This window comes from Cebus imitator, unplaced genomic scaffold (genome assembly GCF_001604975.1).
Source record: "Cebus imitator isolate Cc_AM_T3 unplaced genomic scaffold, Cebus_imitator-1.0 Scaffold36, whole genome shotgun sequence".
Lineage (NCBI taxonomy): Eukaryota > Metazoa > Chordata > Mammalia > Primates > Cebidae > Cebus > Cebus imitator.
Genome location: NW_016107351.1, coordinates 1,396,257 through 1,418,215, shown reverse-complemented (window position 1 = coordinate 1,418,215; position 21,959 = coordinate 1,396,257). Strand labels below are relative to the sequence as shown.

Sequence of the window (21,959 nt, the reverse complement as noted above, 5' to 3'; positions counted from 1 at the left end):
AAAAAAAAAGCACAACACACCATGGGTCCAACCATCAAGACTCAAGAGGGCCTATGGTGGGTGGCGCTGTGCCCTTCCTCCAGCCCTGATGCACCCAGAGTGGCTGGGAGGGCAAGAGGCTGCACCGTCCCAGCAAGGTTGGGAAGTGGCTCCAGGCTTTGGCAAGGGCCACTCCGCCCTGGATCCATGCTCTCGTGGGTCATGATGTTTCAGGTCCCTGCGGACCCAAGCAGATCAACCCCTTCCCGCGCCTTGGTTGAGGGTGTTCAGCAGAAGGTCCCCAGAGACTTCCTACAAGCCTCCCCTGTGACTAGGATGGCTTCTGAGATCCACAGAAAAATGCAAAGGAATCGCGAAGGGGAAAGGCCACCAACAGCTCTGGGCCTGAGGCTGGCTGTGGATGAGATGGTTCAGAGGGGGCGCTGCCCTTCTGTCTTGGAGAGGAAGTAGGGGAGGATCCAACCTGGGGTCTAACCTGCTTGGTGGGTGCTCATCATGGGAGTCAAGTGGCAGACAAAGGTAGGATGCAGTTGCCCACTGGGCACCAATGTGCTCTGCCAAGTGTACCAGCCGCCCTGGGCTCTTACCAGCTTCTGTTCATGCAAACGGGTGATGCTCATGTGGGTGAGGGTTGGCTCAGCCTCACTCAGGTCCGCAGCACTGCCAGGCGGAAGGAAGGCAAGGTGAGGGGAGCTGGAGCTCGGGCCCACACTGCCCCTGCTCAGCCCACGTGGGAGGCCACGCCTGACCCACTTACCTAACACTTCTCCCTTTTTGAAGCAGCGTCCACACTCCATTAGGGCCCCTGTAGTCTGGGATAGAGGCTGCCTGCACGTCAAGAAAAAAGGCAAGCCAAGTAAAAGGCACCACTGTAGGTACTGGCAGAATTCCCAGAAACAGGGAGCCATCGTCCCTCCTGCTTAGTCCGGGCTGGCCTGCACGTTGGCCTCTATTCATTCCACAGGCTGACCTGCCTGAGCCCATATGGTGTGTACCGCAATTCGGCCCCTCCCTTCTACCTGGACTTCCGTTTCCCGCCTGGCCCGGCTCATCCTTCCAGGCTAAACACAGCCCTCTGGGAGCCTTTCTGGCACCAAGCACAAAGCTGGGCTCTGTGGCACAGGTGTCCTCCACATGGCAAGAGAAGACGAGTCATGTTCCTAAGCGTCCCCAGGGCCGAGCCCACAGCTCACACATTTAGCAAATGGTGAATCCCTAGGTGGGGGCAGGCAAATGTCCATTCTCATATCCTGATGCTAAGGGTTCCTACTCCACCTTAACAAAGGCAGAACCACCTCTCCAGATGAGATAAGCATCTAACTTCCCAGGTTTCCAATCCTGTGAAACAAACTGAGGCCCAGAGAAGGATAGAGAAGACATGACAGGATAAAGGTGTCTTGTGCTTCCTGCTGGGGAAGTCATTTCCCAACTCCTGCTTAAACTCAGAAACACGCACCCACCCTGGACAGCAGTATTCAGACAGTCACATTCAAAAGGGGAACCTCAAACAGTAACTGAAATCCACGAGCTGCATGTGCTCTCAGTTGCCACTGGAAGCTCTCTGTAAGAGGTCACATGATTGCTATATAATTATATGACTGGACTTTTTTTTTTTTTTTAAGATGGAATTTTGCTCTTTCGCCCAGGCTGGAATGCAGTAGCGAGATCTCTGTTCACTGTAACCTCTACCTTCCCATTTCAAGTGATTCTTCTGCCTCTGCCTCCCAAGTAGCTGGTATTACAAGCACCGGCCACCATGCCTGGCTAATTTTTGTATTTTTAGTAGAGACAGGGTTTCACCATGTTGGCCATGCTGGTCTCGAACTACTGACCTCGTGATCCACCCGCCTCAGCCTCCAAAAGTGCTGGGATCACAGGCGTAAGCCACTGTGCCCAGCATGACTGGACTTTCACATGTGACTGTGGAGGTAGGAGACCCAAACCCCAAGGGCTCTAGGTATTTAAGTCAACAGTGAACTCCTTTTCTGCATTCTTGCTGCTGAGCCTCTATTATTCTTTGCTTGGAGTGCCTCATTCCCACCTTCTCTTCTTCAAGGCCCAATTCATGGCCACCTCCCACAAAAAGCCAACCCAGGTAGGTTTCCCAATTCCATGAGGACGGGGTGTGTGTGTCTGGGTTTGTTCTAGTGACCCAGCACAGCCAGCTTTACCTTACAGTTGTTTGTTCACATGCCTGATTCTTGTCATCTAAAGGCTTCCTGAGAACAGAAATCACCTGGCGTTCAGATCTGCTATGCCCAGGCGTGCCTAGCACTCCACACTCACCCATTAGACTCGACGGACAAGGTGCCAGCTACATTTTCGAAGCCAGTGATGTCTCACAGCCCAGGAGAGCTTGTCAGTGAAACTTCTCAAAACACATTGCAATTCTCTCCTTCACCTGGTATATTCTGACTCTTACTGTGTCACTTTCTATTTATCCTCCCTCAACATGGAGAGAACAGAGTGGAGAATCACAAGACAATTTGGGGCTTAACTCTGTCCACATAGCCTGGGGGTGCCTGAGAGCAGTTGGCTACTACCTCCCATTTGTATCTCCTTTTTTGTTTTTAACTGGCTGTAATAGAGGCCAAGCGTTTAAGAAGTCTTTACCTTAGGTAAGTTTTGGTCGTTTCGTGTTTTTCTAAAAAAGGAAAAAACCTTAGAGCTGCTTTAAAGGCGAGTTTTTCGCGACTGGGAAGTTACCCAACTGGAGCGTGTACTCCGTCCTGGGGTCCACCTCCCAGAAGGGGCACCCCCCACCAGCCCCCGCCTCCCTCCCTACCGTGCTGATTCCCGCGCCTGTGTAAACGACCAAGTATTTGGCGTTCCGGATGGCGCTGGCCAGCTCCCGGACTTTCCCCCGCAGCTCCTCCGGGTCGTCGCACACCTGTCGAGACGCCAGGGTGGTCACCGCTCCGGGTCGCTCCACCCTGGGCCGCCCGTCGCCCCGGCTGCTCCCGAAACCCGAGGCGCCCGCGGCCGCCGCGCGCTGAACTCGCCTCCTCCTGCCGCCGCTTTAAGCCCTCGCGCCGCCGGCTCCGGCCCTGCAACTCCGTCACCAGGTCCCCGCTCTCCGCCAGCAGCCGGACCTCCTCGGCGCTGCGCTCCACCGCCGCCTTCCTCAGGATGCGCGACACCTGCGGGCAGGCGGGCGGTGAGCGGCAGCGGGGGCCGGCCATGGCTGGACCGGGGAGCGGCGGCTGCGTACCTGGCGGAGGCGATCCCGCTGCTGCTCCTCCCGCAGCCTCCGCACCCGCTCAGCGGCTTTGCGCTCCGAGCGGCTCAGACCTCCGGCTGCCATGGCTCCCCGGGAGACCCGCGCTTCCGCTTCCGCCTCGCAGGGCAGGCCGCACCCAGGGCGCATGCGTAAGCCGGGCTCCCACCCCCCCCACCTCTTCCGGCCCCGCCCACCGCGTCACTCCAAAGAAGCACCTGTCAGTCTCTTTAAAAGGTTTATTGATCATATACAAAATAAAGAAAACCTTATATATCACAAACATACACTATGTACAGCAATAAATACCCGGGGGGCCAAGCCCAGTGCTGCCCCTCCTGGACAATAATTTAGCAATAAATACTGCGCAGGGCAGGGGTGGGGCACTAAGGCCACTGCCCTGCGGGAGGTCAGGCCCCCACCAGCCCTACACGAAGTGTGAGCTCTCGGGCCTCACCCCGCATCCAAACCCCAGCCCCTCCTCACTTAGATCTTTAATAACCTCCATTCCACCCCAGCAGATCCCGAGGTCCTCTCCCACACACAGCCTACCCTGGCTAGACCTAGGCAGGGCAGGCAGGGACTGATCAACTCTGCTTGGACCCACCTCTCAGCGCCAGGAGAGCAACAGGGCTGGACACGCGGGCAGCCCTTGTCCTGTTGCCCTAAGTTGCCAGGAGAAGGCTTTCTGAACCCACTCCCGTTTGGTTAAAGGCTTCAGGGACTAGCAGATTGAGGGGATGGGAAGAAGGGCAAGGCTGGGACACAGGTTGCTGGAGGGGCTAAAGCCCAACTGGGGTCACCAAGAACAGGGAGGTCTCACAGTCTATAGGGGATACACTCTCACACTGTATCTCAGACTCAAGGGACACTCATGGTATCAAAGCTGCTGCTGCAGGGGCAGGGTGGAAATGTGTGGGACTGGTCTGGCAGGGGAAGCACACGCCCAGGACACAGGCCAGAGACAGGCCAGGCATGGGTCTCTTAGACACACCCTGCCTCTGTGTGGCATTGATTATGCACTCCACTCTCCCCACCTGCTCCAAGGCCAGACAGCCAACAGGAAGGCAAAAATATGCCAAAAGAATTATTCAGTGGCTTCTGGGGGGAAAAATCGTTAATGTGTTGGTTCCTTTCACCAAACCACAGCCTAAAAAAGTAACACAAGATCCCAGAGCGGAAAAGGTGTAGCAGGCTGAGGCTCAGACTTTCCAGATGTGGATGGGAGCTTTGGTCAAGTGGCCACTCCAGAGAGGGAGGAAGCAAGGACAACACGGGACCTCACCATCGTCCCAAAGCAGGCTGCAGCTCCTCAGGGATGTGGGCTGGGCACTGACCATTGAGGCTGCTGCTGCTGGTCAGAAGTGTGCACACATATCTGAAACATGCACCAAGAGCTGAAGCCCCAGTAACACCAGCACCACCCGGAGCAGCAGCCAGGCCCTCACTCTCTGGGTGAGAGCTGACCTGTCCCCACTGGGCATTTCTCTGAAATCTGAGTATCCATGTTAGGGCAAGGGAGGAGTTGGGGCAAAGTCAAGGTGGAAGGGAAGACATACATCATGGTTTACTTGGCGGACAAGATTGAGACCCGGCCTTGGCCATAGCCCTCAATTCGCTGTGTCAGAAAACCTGAGGTGAGAAGAGGAGGCCACCACCCTCTTCTCACCCTTTTCTCAGTAGGAAAGCGGGATGAAGATATCAGAAGGACAGCACACTCACATGTGCACATGAACACAGCATCTATGTCAGGAAATCCAGGGGAAGGGGAAGAGGGATGCAGTGGCTCCACAGGGCTGGCCCGACAGGAGACAGGAACACTCCCCTACACCTAGGGAAGTCGCTCCAAATCCAAAGCTCTTGAAAGGAGGTATGGCCTCAACACTCCAGAAGCCTCTTCTGCCAACACATCAAGGACTCCCCCTTCCATTCGGCCTGCGCCCACCCTCACACCCTCCTCTTCTGCACTCCCTTGCCTCCGGGTCTGCAGCCTGGCAGAGGTGCTCAAAATGGATGGCTACCCCCAGCCAGGACAAAAGTGGGGGCCACAAAAGGACAAGGAGGGCCTGTTCCTCCCTGCTCCAAGGCAGATCATGACATTTTCTTCATAGATACTTATGATATGATTCCAACTAATGCCTGGATTCTAGTTAGACAAAACTAGACTGGGGGGAGGAGGATAAAGTCACTAAATGACTAGAGTCAACATTTCCATTTTCAGGCTGGCCCAGGTAGAAACAAGAGTTGTCCCTGAACACCTAGCGCAAAGAGAAGCTCATTAAGACAAGTGTTGATGGTACATCCCTGTTCACATCTCACAGGCACACCAGGCCAAACTCTTGGATGAAAATCCCACCACCCACAAGGTTAAGCCCTGTCAGCCAGTTTTTTTCATCTCACCAGCCCACATTTCTGTGCTTTACAGGAGACTGGGCCCCACAGAGAAGAAACCAGCAACCCTGGTGAAAGGTCAAGGTTCACACGGCCAGACACAGAGCTGTAGCCTCCTGGGGGTGTGTGGGTGCACCCCTTCCCATCATATGCCTACCAGGAGCCTCCTGAGCCCAGCCGAGAAGGGCAGCAGCCTCTGGCGAGGAACTGGGAGCAAGAGGCAGGCTGGGCCCCCAGAGGGAGGCACCCCCAGTGAAGCCAAGCAGCTGATCCCTGGAAGACAGATCCCAAAGGGAGGCAGAAGGAAGGCCTGAAGCCAAGAGCTGCCAGGATGGGCCAGCGGAGAAGGGTAAGACCCGGCCCTGGAGATCGTAGCCCTTGTCTGCACTGGTGGAGACCCCCCACCACTCTGCCTGGAAGCACCCCGCAGCATGGAAACAGTTCAGGGATCAAGCAGGCAGTGGAACCTGTAGCCCACGGTGCGGGCCCCTGGGGTTCCCAGCTGAGGCCCCATGTGAAGAGGCCAGAGGAAGACGGCCAGGGAAAGCGTGGCCACAGTCCTGTGGCCACCCACAGTGACTCCTTGGTCCCTGCACCACCACCGCCCAAGGCCAGAGGTGGTGGGTGTGGAAGCAGCGTGGGGGGCCCCAAGGGACCCCCAGTGTTACCTACTGTGCCACAGCATCAGCCCCAGCCCTAGACATAGATGTAGCCAAGGTTCAATGGGGTGAGCATGACAGAGCCCCACATCTCACCTCCTAGGGACCAGGGGCTGGTGGTGGGCACAGACTCCTTGAGCTCTGACGAAGCAGGCGCCCCCTGGCACCCCAGCCCAGGTCCAGCAAGCCAGCAGAAGCAAAAGCACAACGAAACCCAAAAAACAAACACAGGAAAACAGACACAAGAAGTGACACCCACAGGTCAAAGGTCACCAGAAGCACCAGCACTTTACCGCTGCACAAAACCTCACCAGGCACGGACAACACCACGGCACCGGCAAGAGACGGAAGCAGGAAGGGCAGAGGAGTAAGTCACTTTCGGTACAATTGCAAAAGATATCAAAGAGGACGGCCTTCTGGTCGGTTCACCGCTTGGCTTTTTTTTTTTTTTTGTCTTTTTTTAAACTAAGTTTTATAAATAATGTCTGATAACTCTGTGTATATAAAAACTAAACTCCAACAGCCACAAAGAGTTGTCCATAAGTTTACAAGAAAGGGATTTTTTTTGTTTTTTTTTTTTTTTTTTTTTAAACTAAAATTGTTTTTTTTTTTTTTTTTTTTTTTTTTCTTTTTTAACTAGCAAAGTTTCTATTATACTTTCTTCCTTTTTCCATTGACATGGTCAAATGGTCTTCTTGCTTGTTTTTTTTTTCTAAAAGACAGTTTTATAAATACTCTGCAGCTTTTCTCTTTAACTTTTAAACATATAATTAATAACTTTGTAAAAGGAACTTCTCTCTTTTAAATAAAGGGCTATATAACCACACAAATAGGTCATGTAAACAGTGACACGGGACCCATCGCAGGGCACACGGGACTCACCCTCACGTAAGCGCACAACCAGCGATTTGGTCTTGTTCAGTGCAACGGGTCAGGCTTGAGCGCACAGCCCCTGGCCCCAGCACCACTGCGCCCAGGCTGGCGGTCCCCCCATCAGGGCCCTCAAGGCCATGCCCTCCTCTCAGAACACAGCCCGTCTCTTCATGCTGGGCTGAGCTGAGCTGAGCTGCCCTCCTGGGGCTAAAGAGAGTGAATCCTTCCCAGCCCGGGAGAGCACACGGGAACCCTCACTGCTCAGGGACACGAGAGGCCCAGCGTGCCAGCTCCGTCTCTCTCCCTGCATCTCTCTGAAGTCCATTCCCACCGCACCAACTCTGGGCTCCAAGCCTGCATGGCCTTGGTACAAAAAGGGTTGGGGCGACCCCACGTCACCGCCAAACTGACCAATCCCAACATACAAAACACACGACGACAATGACGAGATCAAAGGGGCTCAGCCTGGTGCCCCTGGGGTACAGGTTGTGCTTTGCAGGGAAGAGAGAAGGGCGGGGAAGAGAGGGAGGAAAGAGAAGGAAACAGAGGGACAGGGCAGCCGAATTCGCCATGTGCCTAGTGGCCCCGCAAAGACCCGCCTGGGCAGATGCGCGTCCCTACGACCGGGCATCCGTCTTGGACTTTACTATTGTGATGACGCTGGTGGCAGCCACCTTGCCTGGGACGAGGGGCCCCAGGCCGGCAGCAAGGGGGCCCCGGGCCGGCGCCACAGGGCTGCGAGCCACCGTCCGGGCGAAGGTCTGCAGCGCCTCATACTTAGAGCGCAGCGCGTCGAGCTCCAGCTTCATGCTGGCGTTCTCCGAGGCCAGCTTCTCCACCTCCTGCTGCAGCTCTGCCTTTTGCTTCTCCAGCTCCTCCTTTTGCGTCACCCGCTTCACACGGCAGCTGGCAGCGTAGCCGCGGTTCTTGAGCGTGCGCCGGCGCTGCTTCAGCTGGACGATCTCCTCCTTGGACAGGCCCCGCAGGTGCTGGTTCAGCTCCCGCACCGACATGGTCACCAGCTCCTCATCAGTCAGGCTGGTGCCATTCTCACCTGGCTCCCGCTTCACCTGGGGCACAGCACACAGGGTCACAGGCCAAGCAGGCATGCCCACGGCGCCACCCCAGCCTGAAGGTTCCCTGTCCCTCCCCACTCACCTTCAAGGCCTTGTTTCCTTTATTGGGGGTCGTCATAACCCGGGGGCACAGCGAGCAGGCGCTCTCTACAAGACACAGAGCAGAGGTCAGTACCCTGGAGACCAGCCTCACCCCCCACCCCAGTTCACAGAGCCCCTGCCGCACAGCCCGCCCCAGCCTCTGCCCAGGTACCCAGGCCCAATACCTGATCAGAGGCAGCCCTTGGCCTCTCCCAGGCTGGGCTGAGCTGCTTCCTGTCCACCCTGCCCCTAGAGAACCAGGTGGGAGGTCAGGAAGGTCTAATGGGAGAAGGGGAACTGAAGGCTGTTAAGAGAGGCAGACGCAAGACAAGGGGCGCGGGAGAGATTAGAAGGAATAAGACTTGGGAGGGGCAGGCCTAGAAGGAAGCCGGGAGCTTTAAAAATAACCCCAGCACTGCCCCAGAGCACGGCTGTTCCTGGCGAGTCACGCTGACTCAGCACATTGCCTCCCTGCTCCCTCACCGCGCCCGCACTCCCTGGGCCCGCCAGCCAACAGCGCCCCAGGAGAGCTGCAGCCGAGCTGCTGGGGGCCAGAAAGGCCAGCCTGGCCAATAGCAGGTGAGGGCCAGCCAGGGACCCTGTGCATGAATCCTCCGGGGTCCTACCTCCTTCAGCCACCTCCCCTGAGCCAGCCTGGGACAAAGCCCCCTGCTCCCTGGGTGCACAGGGGCCCCACTGGGGACTGGGCCAGAGAGGAGGCTGTAGGGAGCCCCGATTCTCCCAGAGTCTCCTAACTTTGAGTAGCTGGGGGTGGGCCGTCCAGCTAGCTCTGGTCTGTTGGCCAGACTGGCCAGGGAGTTCCCCCACCTTCCAGGTGGCAAGCCATCAGCTGGGAGGAGCTTGGCCCGAGGCCCCTCTGGCCCTCTCCGCCTGCCTCCTCCACGGATGGAGTAACCATCCTGTGGCTTTGGGTTGCAGGAAGCAGCCCCTGCCCCACCCCATCCAGGGTGTTTCACAAGCTCTCCCACAGTGAGCCACCCCGGGGCCTGCCCAACTGGAGGCTGGTGGAGTCAGCCCCTCAGGCAGCCTGCTCTCTGGCCCCCTGCCCCGGGTCAGTGCCCACAGAGCCAGGGAACAAAAACTAAAGAACCAACTCATCCACTTGGGGTCCTCCCAGCACGCAGCTCACTTTCTTGCCAAGGACATTTCTGTGCACCTCATCCCAGAAACCCATCTGGGATTCCTGGCTCAGCCCAGCTCCCACCATACCCTTGGGCATGGACCCTCCGGCCCCACGCTCTATCCCCCACTTTCCAGGTTTGATGCAGACAGATGGGAGTCTCCTCCAGAGCAGCCAGGAGCACTTCAGGAAATTATGGGCTGGGGGACTTCTCTCACCAGTTGCTGAAGTGTGGCCAGGCAAAAGCACACGTCCTCACCAGGGTGGAGACCCCACCTCACCCAGCCTTGGATCAGGAGGTGAGGCTGAACCCACACAGCAGGGAGGGGAGGTCAGAGACCCCTCCCCACAGCCAAGCCATCTCAGAGGCAAGGTGCCAAGGCTCCAGCCACTGGATTCTTCCAGATAAAGGACGGGGAAGACCTGCGCTGGAGGTCAGAAGGCCCACAGGAGCTCTTTCCTACATAACCGGCACCACACTGCCCCAGGAGACAGGGCCTCAGCCAAGCACGGCAGGGGCCCCCCAGCCTTGAGTGCAAGTCAGAGTGTAGAGACACTGTCCTGGCACCAGCTTCTCCCACCCCCATCACCCCCACCCCTGCTGCTAAGCACAATGACAGCGGTGACTTCCTGAAGAGATCACACGGAAAACTGCCTCCTCGACAGATTTTGCCCTCTGCAGAAGGCCTGAACTCAGCACGAGTGCAGCCAATCACCTCTTAATCAAAGGTGTGCTAGGGTGGGGGAGGGGCAGGCCTGAGCACAGCCAGTGTTTCCAGGCTCCTGACCTAGCCTCTGGCAAGCTGGGACACACGCTGAGCAGGGACAGCCTCTGGAGCTGGGCTGAGAGGGACAGAGCAGATGAAGGACTAAGGAGAAGCTGGCCCCAACCCAACCCTCCTCCACCCTGAAGGCTGGCCAGACATCCTCTGCTGATCAGGCATCCTCTGCTCCCCCAAAGGCTGAACCCACCTCACACAGGAGGCACAGGTGATCACGGCTCCCCAACCCACCAAAGTACCTGGGCCACCCATTTCACACTGAGAGTCAGGAAAGGGAAGGAGGTTTGGGAGCTCCATCTCCCTTTGGCTAAGTGGAACTCCTGTGCCTGAACAAAGACAGCCCCACTAGTCTGCAAAGCCCAGTGGCCGAAACTCCCTGGAAGTTGTGGCCTCTGCTGTCATCCCACCCTTGGATCCACCTGCTGCAGAAGCGCTCAGCTCCTCAAAGTCACTCTTTGAACAGAATCTAAAACTCAGTTTCCACTGATACATAAGTGACTGAGAATATCACAAATGCCCCTCCAGGGCCCTGCATTTTCCCAGGGCGTAAAACTCCAGACCAAAGGTCAGCGGAAGTATCGAAACATCTGGAATCTATAAGCCCCAGGGCTCAATGAGAGTAGACATGTACTCTGTGTGGGCATTCCTGAGGAAATACCACAAAGTGGCCTAACGCAGCCATGAACCCCTGGGCAAAGGAAGGCTACCTTCACGAATCTCCACATACCCAAGGAAAGGTGGCTCAGGCCACATGACTCCCAGGCTGCCACTTCCCAAACATCCTGGCACACGTCCTCTGGGCCACCAGGCCAGACACCCAGCAGGGCCATTCTCTTTGCTAACTTCACACAACACTGAGACCTGACTTCAGGTATGGACAACTCTGGGGTGACTGGGTGCTGCGTTCTGCCACCCTATGCCTTCCACACCAGCCCAAGGCTAGGCACCCCTAAGCTCCCACCACTCAGTCTCAACCCAGACTCCAAGGCCAACTGGGGAGAGAGGCAAGGCTGCTTCTTCCCCCTTGCAATTTCCTGGTAGACCTGCCCTGCTTCCTCCTTGCCCTGCCCTGCCCACTGTCACCCAGGGCTTGGTACACACACCCCTCTTTCTCCCAGGGCCTGGATCTCTGGCCAGGGGCTGTCCAGACAGGCCAGTCCCAGGGAAAGCCGACTTCCCCTTTGGCTAGCACAGCCCACCGAAGCTCCTCCCCTCCCAGGGAACTATTTCCCAGTTTGGGAAACTGCTCCGGACGTGGGACCAGGACCAGCTGCCGGAGAAGAGCCGCCTGGGAACCGGTGGATGGCCCGGGGCTTCACCTTCGATCCCGGGAGAACACCTGCAATAAGCCACCCCCACTTCCTCTTCAAGCACTCCTGCCTTCGAAAGGATCGCTCGGCCCTCACTTAAACAGGCACCCGAAGGCGCGGGGCCCGGCCCCCTCCCACATCTCCACGGCTCCCTCCCACCTCCCGTTGGCGGCCTTTCAGTCCCTGAGGCCCCTCGCTCCAATCCCCTCCGGTATCAGCTTGAGCACCGAGTGACCTCATGCTGATGACTCAGCAAGTCTCCCTCTGGGCTCTGGCACGCGAGTGACGCCCGAGCCCGAGCCCGAGCCCGAGCCGGCGATGCAGGATCTTCCCCGCCGCCCCCCACCACAGCCGCTCCCCTCCTGGGCCGCCGCAGACCCCGGCGCCCGGGGAGCGCAGACGCGGCCACCTGATGAATCAGCAGCTACAGACCAGCCGCCGGGCCCTGACGCGGACCCCCGGGCGCCTCGCTCGACCCCACCCTTTCCTCCCAGCGCCTGGCGCCCCTCCCTCCAGGAAGCTCGGGTCTCCGAGTCCGCCCCGCACTCGCCCGGCTCTGCGGGTCTGCCGCCGCCCGCGGCCCACCCCCAGCACCCGGGCGGCAGGGGCAGGAGCTGGCTTCTGACCGCTGGGGAAATCGAGGCACGGGCCGCCAGCAGGGTGCGCGGCAGCCCTGAAACCAGCGGCCCCCGCCTCCAGGCCCTCAGCCGCCAGCCGAGCCGCGGAAGGAGCCCGACCCGCGGGCCCCCTCGGCCCCCGCCGCGCCGCCCCCGCCGCCCGGGCCCGCTGCCGCCGCCGCCGCCGCCGCACTCACCACACTGCGGGCCCGGCGGGCCGAGGCCGGGGCGGGGCGGGGCCGCGCGCGCTCCGAGGCCGCGCGGGGCTGGGACCGGCAAGAGGGGTCCGGGCCCGGGGCTCGGGGGACTCTCCGCCTGCGCGGGCCGGGCCGAGTGCGCTAGGAAGGCCGGGCCGGACCAGGCTCGGGATCCGCCGCCGCCGCCGCCGCCGCCGCTCCACAGACGTCACATGATGTTTGGTCACGTGGGCTCCATTCATGAAGCGGCGACGCGGCCGGCGGGCGCTTAAAGGGGAAGGCGCGGCGGCGGGCGGGCGAGCCGCGCATGCGCAACGCGCTCGCCGTCGCCCCTGGCAACACCGGCCGGCGCGCGCTGGGCGGGGTCTCAGGGGCCGGTCCCCACCCCTAGTCCCCGGGATCCCCAGCCTCCGGATCCCCGGGATCCGGAGCCCGCGCCCGCCTCACCTGGCTCCTGCGCAAGCCGTCCGGGGACCCTGCCCAAGCTCGCGGGCGCCGGCGGCGTCTCTCAGCTCGAGTGCGCGAGCGAGGGCGGACTCCGCGTGCGTCCCCTCGAGTGGTGGCTGCGCCTGCCCCAGTCCTGCCCGGCAGAGGCGCTTTTGCGTCGGGACGGCGCCGCCGGGGCCCCGCGATTCCAACTCCAGGGTCTGGGAGCGGCGCGGGGCGGGGACGGCCTGGCGGCTTACAGCAGCTGGCACTGACTCCAGCCCGCAGCCGACCCCAGGCTTCCCGGGTCCCTCCTGCGCCACGTGTGCCCAGAGCTCCGCGCTGGGTTCGGCCGCTCCGCCAGGGGAGACCTCCCGGCTGTGGGAGGTGCCCGGCGGAAGGGGCGAGGACTCGGGGAGAAGGGAAGCTGAGGGGGATCCCGCTTCTGACTTTTCCTGCACCCTTTTCCCTTCGCAGCTGTGAAGCCGGGAAGGGGAAGGGTGGCCACCCCGCCAGCAGATGAGCGGGAGGAGGGAGGGGCGGAGACGGGCTGTGGGATCCTCCTGGGCTCCATCCGTCAATCCGTGAATGATGCAGGTGGATAAAGGCCTGTCCTGGAGTCCCGAAGCCGCGCGGTGTAAGGCTCGGAAGCGTCCCCAGGCCCGTCCCTGCCACAGCACGTGGTCGCCGTGTGCGCTGTGGGGCTGCATCTGGTTCTTACGGTTGTGTTCCTAGCCGTTAGGGACCTGTACCCCCTGCTTTGGGCACAGCCCGAGTGTCACAGGCTATAGGGGCATTATATGCTCCTGGTGTGGCTTCGGAGGCCTCGACCTTAGTGTACAAACCAGCACACGGGTCCCTGAGGCCGGGAGTGCAGCCCTGTCCCGGGTCCCGTCCTCTTCCTCACACCCCACTGGGTTGGCTCGGGGAGGGCGCCTTGAGCCTCTAGCCAACCTGCTCTGTCAGAGCGTGAGGTCGTGCCTTGCTTGGCTGTGAGGGCTGGGTCCATGCAGCAGGGACCTGCCCCCCACCCAGTCTCCTTCAGGACCCGCCCGCGGTGCCACACAGCGGGAGCTGGAGCCTCAGCGGCGCCCTGAGGAGTCAGGGATGATTGGCCCTGGGGCTGGCAGCCCACACTCCGGGGCTGACACTCACCAGGCTGTTCCCACTCACGTCTGGCACCCCGACTCCTCCTCACAGGGTCGAACCCGCTCTCATTTACACATCAGCATGGACTGGGAATGCATTTATGAATCATCCTCACTGGTGCTGTCTCCTCCTAGGAAGGAGCCTCACTCCTCCCCTCGATGGTCAGTGTCAGAGAGATGGGCGGGAGGGGTGGGGGGGAAGACACTCCGGGAGCTGCCCAGGCTCCTTTGCTGCCCATCACCCCAGAAACTTCTTGGGGTGGGTGGGGTCCCAGGCCACCTGCGGAGTAGCAGATGGTGGTTTGTAGAGGAGGTGTTGAGGTAGGGGAGGTGCCAGGGGAGGTGCCAGGGGATACAGCCCAAGCCAGCCCCCAGGAGCTGTCTCCCCGTACTTCCAGAGAGCCCAATGCGTTCTGTGGTGAGTGAGGGCCGCCAATGGCTCTGCACAAAGATCTCCTCATCTGCCCAGCAGCTCCTGGCCAGCTCCCCACGGACAGCCTGGATACTTGTCCCTGGAAATAGTGGGGCAGCTGTGTTTGGGCCAAAGTCCATGAGGCCACTGGAACAGCAAAAGGCTGCTCTACAGAGAGGGGATACTGCAAGACAGGCCTGCGGGTTTCTGAGCATCCCTCTCACACCACACAGCCGTCTCCACAACCAGCTGTAAGTGCCGCCTTGCAGGCCTGGCTCCCTGTCTGGACTTCTCTGCACCTCCGCGAGCTCATTTCCTGTTGCGGCTGGAAGCCCTCCTCCCACATGCACCTCCCCGGCACCCTCTGGCCAGGCCGTGCCTTCTGTGGACTGACCCGAGGACCCCATTGGTTCCTCCTGAGAGCAGCAGGTGCTGGGGTCCACACCCAGAAAGATGGATGGGATGGGCAGGAGTCCAGTCCAGCCCTGGTCTCCAGGCAGGTCCCTCCCAGGGTGGACATTTCCCATCTCTGCCTGGTCAGGGGCTGTTGACCCATTCATTCTGGCGCCTGAGCCTGTCCTGCACAAGCACCAGGGACAGGAGTCAGCTGGGCACTGGAGAGGCATTGGGCAGAGCAAGGGCCCCAACGGGCAAGCCAGAGTCAGGGCAATTCCAACCAAGAAACCAGCAGGCCAGGTGCGGTGTCTCACACTTGTAATCCCAGCACTTTGGGAGGCAGTGGGAGGATCGATTGACCCCAGGGCTGGGCAAGGTGGTGCATGCCTGTAGTCCCACCTACTCAGGAGGCTGAGGTGGGAGAGTCGCTTGAGCCCAGGGGTTGTATGCAGGCTGCAGTGAGCTGTGGTCATACCCCTGCAGTCCAGCCTGGGCAACAAAGACCCTATCTCTTAAATAAAAAAAGTAAAAGTTAAATAAAATAAAAAATCAACTGGGGCAGAAGCTGAACCAAGCAGAGGTCGCAGCTCCTCTATCAGGGCTTACCTGGCCTGCTGGTGACTCACTCCAAACTGCTTCATTTTTGGAGGAGGCTTTCCAGAACTGAGAGGTGTCAGAACTGCTGGTAACACGGGCAGGGAAGGCATCAACCATTCAGCCCGCAGCCCCATGGAGGGCTCCTCAGCCTGGCAGCATTTCCACGCTTCCCAGCAGGATTCATGGGTCCTTGCCCCCCAAAGCGATCCTCCTCGACCTGCTGCAGACCCACATGGAATGTGTTCCTATCCAGCTTGGGTCTGTCCTCACACTCTCAGTGGCTTCCTGGGTGTCCACCTCCCCACAGCCTGCCTCACGTAGCTTCCCAGATTTCTCACTTGTGTCACGAGCCTGTGGAGTCTGTCTGGCTCTACCTGAGTCCCTGCCTCTGGCCTCTGCTTAATCAGGAACCACAGCAGGAAGGCTCCTGGGGCCCACCTGCTGAAGCAAATGCCTCTGTACACCTACCCACCTCCTTGTGCTTCATCTGAGGCCCAAGACCTGTCTGCCTCTCTTGAAACCCATGTCGCCTGCTGCCTTCCCTCGTGTCCCCGGACCAGAAACACCTTTGACAGCTCTGCGACCCTCATCTTGCTCTGCGTCAGCATCCTGAGAGTGAGTGCTGGCAGGGAAACTGCCTTTGATGCAATGGAAGCAGTCAGGGGCAGCTTTGGTCCTGGGGCAGGCATGTGGCCTGTGGGACGATCTCTTCTGGGGGTACCTCTGCCCGGGTGGGGGGTGCCAGGGTCTTTGCTGGGGCAAGGGTGATTCTGTTGCTCACAGCCCTGTTACAGGTACATTTCCCACCCGCCCTGATCCCACATCCACCCACACGGCAGGGGGGCCTTCAGGGAGCCTGCAGGGACTCCCAGCCCAGCACCGGCCATTTGTGTCCCCCGCCTAGCTCCTGCACTGCCAGATCCCGGCCAGACAGCAGGTGCTCACCCCATCTACCCTCTCCTTTGTGCCTGAGTGTGGTGGGTGCTCAGTATGGTGGGGAACGGCTGGGACTTGCCACTGTGGCAGTTGTGGAGGGTGCAGCCATGCCATCTGCCCTGCTGCAATGTCTTCTCCCTGTTCCCTGCCTGTCTTCCCTCCCTCAGAGGGAAAGGGCTGGATTCTATCCCCCAAGTGCCCCTCCACACACCTCATACATGCCAAGCAGGGTTCTGCAGTGGGTCTGTGGGGTCTCTGGAAATGAGTTCCTGGGATGAAGTTCCCAGAAAGCTGCTCAGCTCTCCTGACACCTACACACCCTGACCCCTCCCAGCAGGCCCTGCCCCCACACATACCCTGAACCCCTCTGCACACCCTGACCCCCCTGCATACCCTGACCCCCCTGCATACCCTGGACCCCCACATACACCTTGACACCCTGTGGCCACCTGGCGCAGCTCCCTTCACACAGTGTGCACTGCCTCTGGAGGGAAGGGGGGCCTTATTCTGCTGTCTCTATGCTCAGTGTGTTGGTTGAAGGAACCCAACCCTCAGCAGCTCCTCCAATCTGGTGGCCTCCTGGGATGGCTGAGAGTACGTGTTCACCTGACTGGGCCACAGGGTGCCTGGGAGTTTGGTCAAACATTATTCTGTTTCTGGTAGGGGGTTGGTTTTGCATGACACTAACACTTGAATTTGCAGACTTTTGCATTAGATTACATTGACATTTTAATCAGTAAGGCAGATGCACTCCAAGATGTGGGCAGGCTTTGTCTCATCAGTTGAAGGCCCCCACTATTCCATCCACAATAACCACCCTCCCTCCCAGGTAGATCCTCCCTCCTCATGTGGCAGAATAAGCTAGGGCACTGGGGACTGGAAACCAATTTATAAAACTTAAAGGGCCAGGACAGAAGTGATAGCACCCTACCAGGCAGGTCAGGAGCTGAAGGCGATGGCCACAGGAAGTTCGCCAGCACCCCAAGGACCCCTTTCCCCAAATGTCCATGGCTTCTGGGTGCATGGCAGCCAAGAGGAGCCACACTGGGTGTGGGATGCCAGGGACCCTCTGGTCCTTCTTACATGGGAAGAAGAGGTTTCTACCTGAGTGGAGAGCAGGGAGTGGGTAGGAGGCAAGGTGGGATCCCACCTCCGCTAAGCCTTCACAGAGGGGGTCCTTGACCTTTGCACTCAGGAAGGAGCCCCCCACACCAGCTGACACTGGGGTAGGAGTGGGTGAAGACCCTCCGGGCTCCTGAGCTCTAGAGGAAGGTGGTCCTGACATAGTTTGGGAGAGAGGAGAAAGGAGGTTAAGCTTGGGGAATCCACCCCTGTTCTGGGGTGGGAAGCACTTGGAGATCACAGAAATTTCCAGTGAGAATTGATGAGGCTCCTCCTTGGCTATGTCCCCAGCGGTCCCCCTGCACTCATCCAGGCCACAGGCAGTGGGCCACTTCGGGGACCCCCAACCCCTCTAGTGAGGAGAGAAGAGAAGGTGGAGGCAGGATGGTGGGCAGGCAGGACGCATCAATCCTTCTTGCCTGCTGGGGCCAGGCTGTGGGGGAGCAGCTTGGTGTGGCCAGAAGGCGACAGAGAAGCCCCTGCAGGGGAGTCCAGCTTCACCTTGTCCAGGATGGTCTTCTTGATGGCGGCTGGGGACACCTGCTCCTGCTCAGCCATGGACTGCAGCTCCCTGGAGAGGTGGGAGAGGTTAGGTTCGGAGCACAAGTGTGCACCCGGGAGGTGGGAGTGAAGCCACAGCTCCCAGTGCCAGTCAGGCCTGGGCAATGCGGTCACCCCCACCTCAGCACATTTCATTCCCTCTGCCAGTGACCCACTCCTGCACAGCTGCTCAGTTCCCTCTCACCTCATTCAAATCAGCCTGGCATCACCAAATCTCCCCACAGGGCCCCCCATACTGAGTCCTCATGGCCCCACCATGGGATGTGGGTTTATGCCCATCTCCCCTGCAGGCCCCTCACTGTCACACGCTGGCACTCAGCAGAGTCTGAGGGTGTCTGGGCTGGAGAGCGGCCAGCGTGGCAAGAAAGATGCCCTCACCCACCCTGCAAACCTGAACTGGGGACAGCGACTCCCAGCCTGGCCCTGATCAGCTGTGGGATCCCGGGCAAACAGCAAACTCCGTCTCTCTCCTGCTCTTTGCTTCTGTTTCACTTTCCATGGAGTTTTCCTTGTGCCTGGATGCTACTGCATGTCCGGCTGGTCTAACTTACTTAATCCCCCAGTGAGAGAAGGAAGAAAGTGGAACCTGGCCCACAGAGGTTTCCTGATGTGCCTGGCCACCCTGCCACCCCACTGGTGTGGCCCCCGGCTGGAATAACCCTCCTGGCTGTGATGACGGTGGACCTATGTGGGGACCACAGGGCAGGACATCTGGGTCCCTCTGTAGATGTCCGCTTCTCACAGAAAATGGAAGGTGGGGGGCACTGCCCACAATAACCCCCCAGGGAACCTCAGGGCCCCCCGTGTCCTGCGCAACGCCAGGCCAGAGCGCAATACATATCTGCTGAGTGTGTGAATGAGCAGATGTGTGTGAGATGGAGGCCTCTGCCATGCCAGGACGTAACCAGGGATGCACGCAGATCGGGGGCCCACCGTGTGCGGATGCAGGAGGCTTCCACAGCGTTGATAAGCAGGGAGCGGAAGCCCCCACTTTCCAGCACGTGCAAGGCATGGATGGTGGCCCCACCAGGAGAGCAGACGTGGTCCTTGAGCTGGCCTGGGTGCTGTTCCGAGTGCAGCAGCATCTTGGCAGCCCCCTGCAGCCAGAAGGTTGACGGCTGTGGGCACCCACCTGTTTCTGCAGTGCACTGCCCCAGCCACCACAGCACCCTCTGACTCCCCACTCAGCTGCTCCCAATGCAGCCCCACCAGAGGGTCAGGAAACACACTGACCAGGAGGGCCTGGGCCCCGAGGCGGACTGCCAGGCGCCTTGGAAGCCCCATCTTCACGCCCCCATCAGCCAGGGCATCCAGGGCTGTGAACGCCTGTGGGGAGAAGGCACCTTGAGTCTCTGTCCTGGGCCTCTCTTCCTTCCCCTCTGGGCAAACTCCAGTTCCCACAGGCTTGCAGCCCTCCACCCTGGTCCTCCCAGGGGGGCAGGGACAGATGCACCCTGTGGTCCTGGGAAGTATCTGCTCCCACCAGCTGCCCCCACAGTCCTCACGTAGGCAGGGCCGCTGCCACTGAGCCCCGTGACGGTGTTGATCAGGTCTTCCTCCACCTCCGTGCAGAAGCCCACGCTGCTCATCAGCTGCTCCAGGAGCCTCCCATCTTCCACCTGGGCGTGTGTGCCTGTGGCATATACAGTGGCCCCCTCCCGCACCACGACTGGAGTATTGGTCATGCATCGGATGACCCTGGGACCTGGCCGAAATGCTGACAGCTTCTGGAGGAGAAACCAGTGTGTCAGTCTGGCCCTGGACACAGTGCCTAGATGCACTTACCCCACCGAGCAGTGCCCAAGTTCTCCTGGTGGGCTGGGACACTGCAACCCTTTTGCAGATGAAAACGGAAGCACTGAGGGCCAGGGCTCCAGTCCACCCTCTCCACACCCCGCTGGGCCTGCAGTGCTACCTTCTCGATGGAGCTGATGGTGACACCGGCTGCGCAGGACACCACAATGTGCCTATCCTCAATGTCGGCGCCTATCTCATCCAGGATGAAGGGGATGATGTGTGGCTTCACGGCCAGGAAGAGCACATCACTGTGCCGCACCGTCTCCTTGTTGTGGGGCGTCAGCTTCACCCCTATCTTCTGCGGAGGCAACAAGTGGGCTCAGCCTGGTCCTATGACTGTCCGCACCCCCACAAAGCCAAGGGCCCCACAGGTAGAATGGCACAGAGAATGCTGGATTTGGGGGTGGGCAGGGCTGGGGGCTCAGGGCTCTGACCACCCCCTCGATTACCCTTCCCACCCAGAAATTGAGGAAAAACTCTTTGTGGAATGTGTTCCTGTTGCAGACAGAAAAAGAGCCTCCATCAACGCCACCGCCCTGTCACCTCTCTCAGACTGCCGACCCAGACCCCTGCCCTCAATGTGTGAGTGGTGGTCTTCAGTGGTGTGCCTGCCATCCCCAGGTGTGCTTTTTGGCTGCCAGGCTGTGGACCCACCTGCCAGGCCCCCAGAGGAGCCCTGCTCAAACTTTAACCCTGTGCAGGGAAACTGCATTCCAGAACAGCACTTCCATCAGCTGTACACATTCCCACCACCCAGCTCCCAAGAGCAATCGGCATGGTGAGGGGGCAGGAAACCCCAGGCCAGGGACCCTGCCCTCACTGGGGTGGGGGCTGCAGCACACACTCCTGCCTCTCCATGCTCAGCCCCACAGGGACTCAGGCTCCTTCCTCCCTTCCACCTGCACCTACCCTGAGGGCAGAAACGGTGTCCAGGTCCATGTCTGGGGAGCTGGCCATTATCTTATGGGCAGCCAGAACGCCTGAGAGGGGAAAGAGTTCCTCTTCATGGCCAGTTCTGGCCTCTGTCCCTCCCCATTCCCAGGAAGGAGGGAAGACAGCACACCTAAAGCCCCAAATACACACAAGCTGCCAGTTCCCCCAGGACTCAGGCCTTGAGACCTAGTCCCCCACCTTCAGCCCCCATCCCCGCAGAAGGGGAAAGAGGCCAGCCTCTCCCACTGGGCCTCACCGTGCCCCACCCAGGGGCCTACCTGCTGCTGTGAAGCCCTTGGCCAGGGCAAAAGCCAGCTGGCCAGCACCGATGAAGCCCACGCTCATGCTGTCCGGAGAGCCCTGGCCGAAAGCCCCCACAGCTGGCACCGGCGCTGCAGAGGCAGCTGCGGGACGAGACCGGCAGGATCAAAAGCAAGTTGGGGAGGCAGTGCCAGCACGGCCGCTCCTCCCACGGCCGCGTGCCCACCGCCCTGGGTCCCAGCTGGTCTAACTTTCCACTTTGCTGTCCGTAGCCCCGGCCCGTTAACTGCTCCGGGGCCCCGGGACAGAGCGGCGATCCCCGGGTGCCGCCGAGGGTCCTGCACCCACTGGAGGGGTCGAGGCTCCGCAGAGGAGCTGACTGGAGGGGGAAGTCCGGGGAGGGCCCGGCGCCCGGGGGTCTCCCGTCTCGGCGCCCACCCCGCCCGGACTTGGGCGACCGTCGCTACCCGCCCGGGGGCCGCCGCCCACCATTCCCAGAGCCCGATCCCAGCCCAGCTACCCCGCGCAGGTCCTCCCCAGCCCGCAGCGCCGCGCCCGCCACGCGGCACCCACACCCCGCCCCCGCCCCCGCCGCGCTGGCGAATCCGGGCGCGGCTCCCAGGCGCTGGCCAATCAGAGCGCGCGGCGGCGCCCGGGCGGTTGCATCATCCGCGCCCGCTCCCCCGCCGCCCGCCGGACCCGCCCCTCTCGCGCCCCGCGGGACCCCCAACGCCCCGACGGACGCCGCCCCCGGCACGCGCCCCTCCGCTCTGGGCCCCGACCCGCGCTTCTCTGAGTAGCGCTTCCCGGGACCTGCACCGGGGGTCTGAGGACGCTGGCGGAGGGGCGGTCCGAGGGGCGCCTGCGTGTGAGGGGAGCCCGCCCGTGAGGGGAGCCCCCGTGTGGGGGGAGCCCGCGTGTGGGGGGAGCCCACCCGTGTGGGGGGAGCCCGCGTGTGGGGGGAGCCCGCCCGTGAGAGGAGCCCCCGTGTGAGGGGAGCCCCCGTGTGAGGGGAGCCCGCCCGTG

General features: G+C 60.4%; 3 protein-coding genes across 13 annotated transcripts in view; all 3 read right to left on the bottom strand.

Annotated features, from left to right (window-relative positions):
- SIRT7 (sirtuin 7) overlaps positions 1 to 3,372 on the bottom strand; it is a 6,618-nt gene extending 3,246 nt beyond the window's left edge. Inside the window, exons 1-5 of one of the 2 annotated variants that reach the window (XR_001823957.2) lie at positions 3,212 to 3,372; positions 3,003 to 3,140; positions 2,786 to 2,890; positions 758 to 828; positions 588 to 660 (exon numbers count right to left, since the gene is read on the bottom strand). Coding sequence is in view for 1 of the 2 variants with exons in the window: in XM_017524826.2 (XP_017380315.1) it covers positions 588 to 660; positions 758 to 828; positions 2,786 to 2,890; positions 3,003 to 3,140; positions 3,212 to 3,367 (543 nt within the window). In the remaining variant the exon portion in view is untranslated. The remainder of the gene's footprint in view (positions 1 to 587; positions 661 to 757; positions 829 to 2,785; positions 2,891 to 3,002; positions 3,141 to 3,211) is intronic. The other variant, XM_017524826.2, reaches the window with a different exon arrangement.
- A 70-nt stretch (positions 3,373 to 3,442) lies between these two features.
- MAFG (MAF bZIP transcription factor G) lies at positions 3,443 to 12,553 on the bottom strand. 3 transcript variants are annotated; one of them, XM_017524836.2, is made up of 4 exons: positions 12,345 to 12,553; positions 8,299 to 8,363; positions 6,905 to 8,210; positions 3,443 to 6,859 (listed from the first exon to the last, which is right to left on the bottom strand). In XM_017524836.2, the coding sequence occupies exons 2-3, from the start codon at positions 8,332 to 8,334 to the stop codon at positions 7,758 to 7,760; spliced, it is 489 nt and encodes a 162-aa protein (XP_017380325.1). In that variant the 5' UTR covers positions 8,335 to 8,363; positions 12,345 to 12,553; the 3' UTR covers positions 3,443 to 6,859; positions 6,905 to 7,757. The 3 variants fall into 3 exon arrangements, with proteins under 3 accessions (XP_017380325.1, XP_037593101.1, XP_017380324.1); XM_037737173.1 differs by lacking the exon at positions 12,345 to 12,553 and adding an exon at positions 11,940 to 11,963; XM_017524835.2 differs by lacking the exon at positions 12,345 to 12,553 and adding an exon at positions 8,483 to 9,393.
- Positions 12,554 to 16,963: 4,410 nt separating this feature from the next.
- Positions 16,964 to 21,823, bottom strand: PYCR1 (pyrroline-5-carboxylate reductase 1). 8 transcript variants are annotated; one of them, XM_037737169.1, is made up of 8 exons: positions 21,716 to 21,823; positions 20,951 to 21,076; positions 20,649 to 20,761; positions 19,858 to 20,037; positions 19,448 to 19,669; positions 19,176 to 19,268; positions 18,876 to 19,039; positions 16,964 to 17,952 (listed from the first exon to the last, which is right to left on the bottom strand). In XM_037737169.1, exons 2-8 carry the CDS (start codon positions 21,015 to 21,017, stop codon positions 17,787 to 17,789), a joined length of 1,005 nt encoding a protein of 334 aa, XP_037593097.1. In that variant the 5' UTR covers positions 21,018 to 21,076; positions 21,716 to 21,823; the 3' UTR covers positions 16,964 to 17,786. The 8 variants fall into 8 exon arrangements, with proteins under 8 accessions (XP_037593097.1, XP_017380320.1, XP_017380318.1 ...); XM_017524831.2 differs by having other exon boundaries at positions 20,649 to 20,719; positions 21,716 to 21,822; XM_017524829.2 differs by lacking the exon at positions 21,716 to 21,823 and adding an exon at positions 21,454 to 21,485.
- Positions 21,824 to 21,959: the final 136 nt, after the last annotated feature.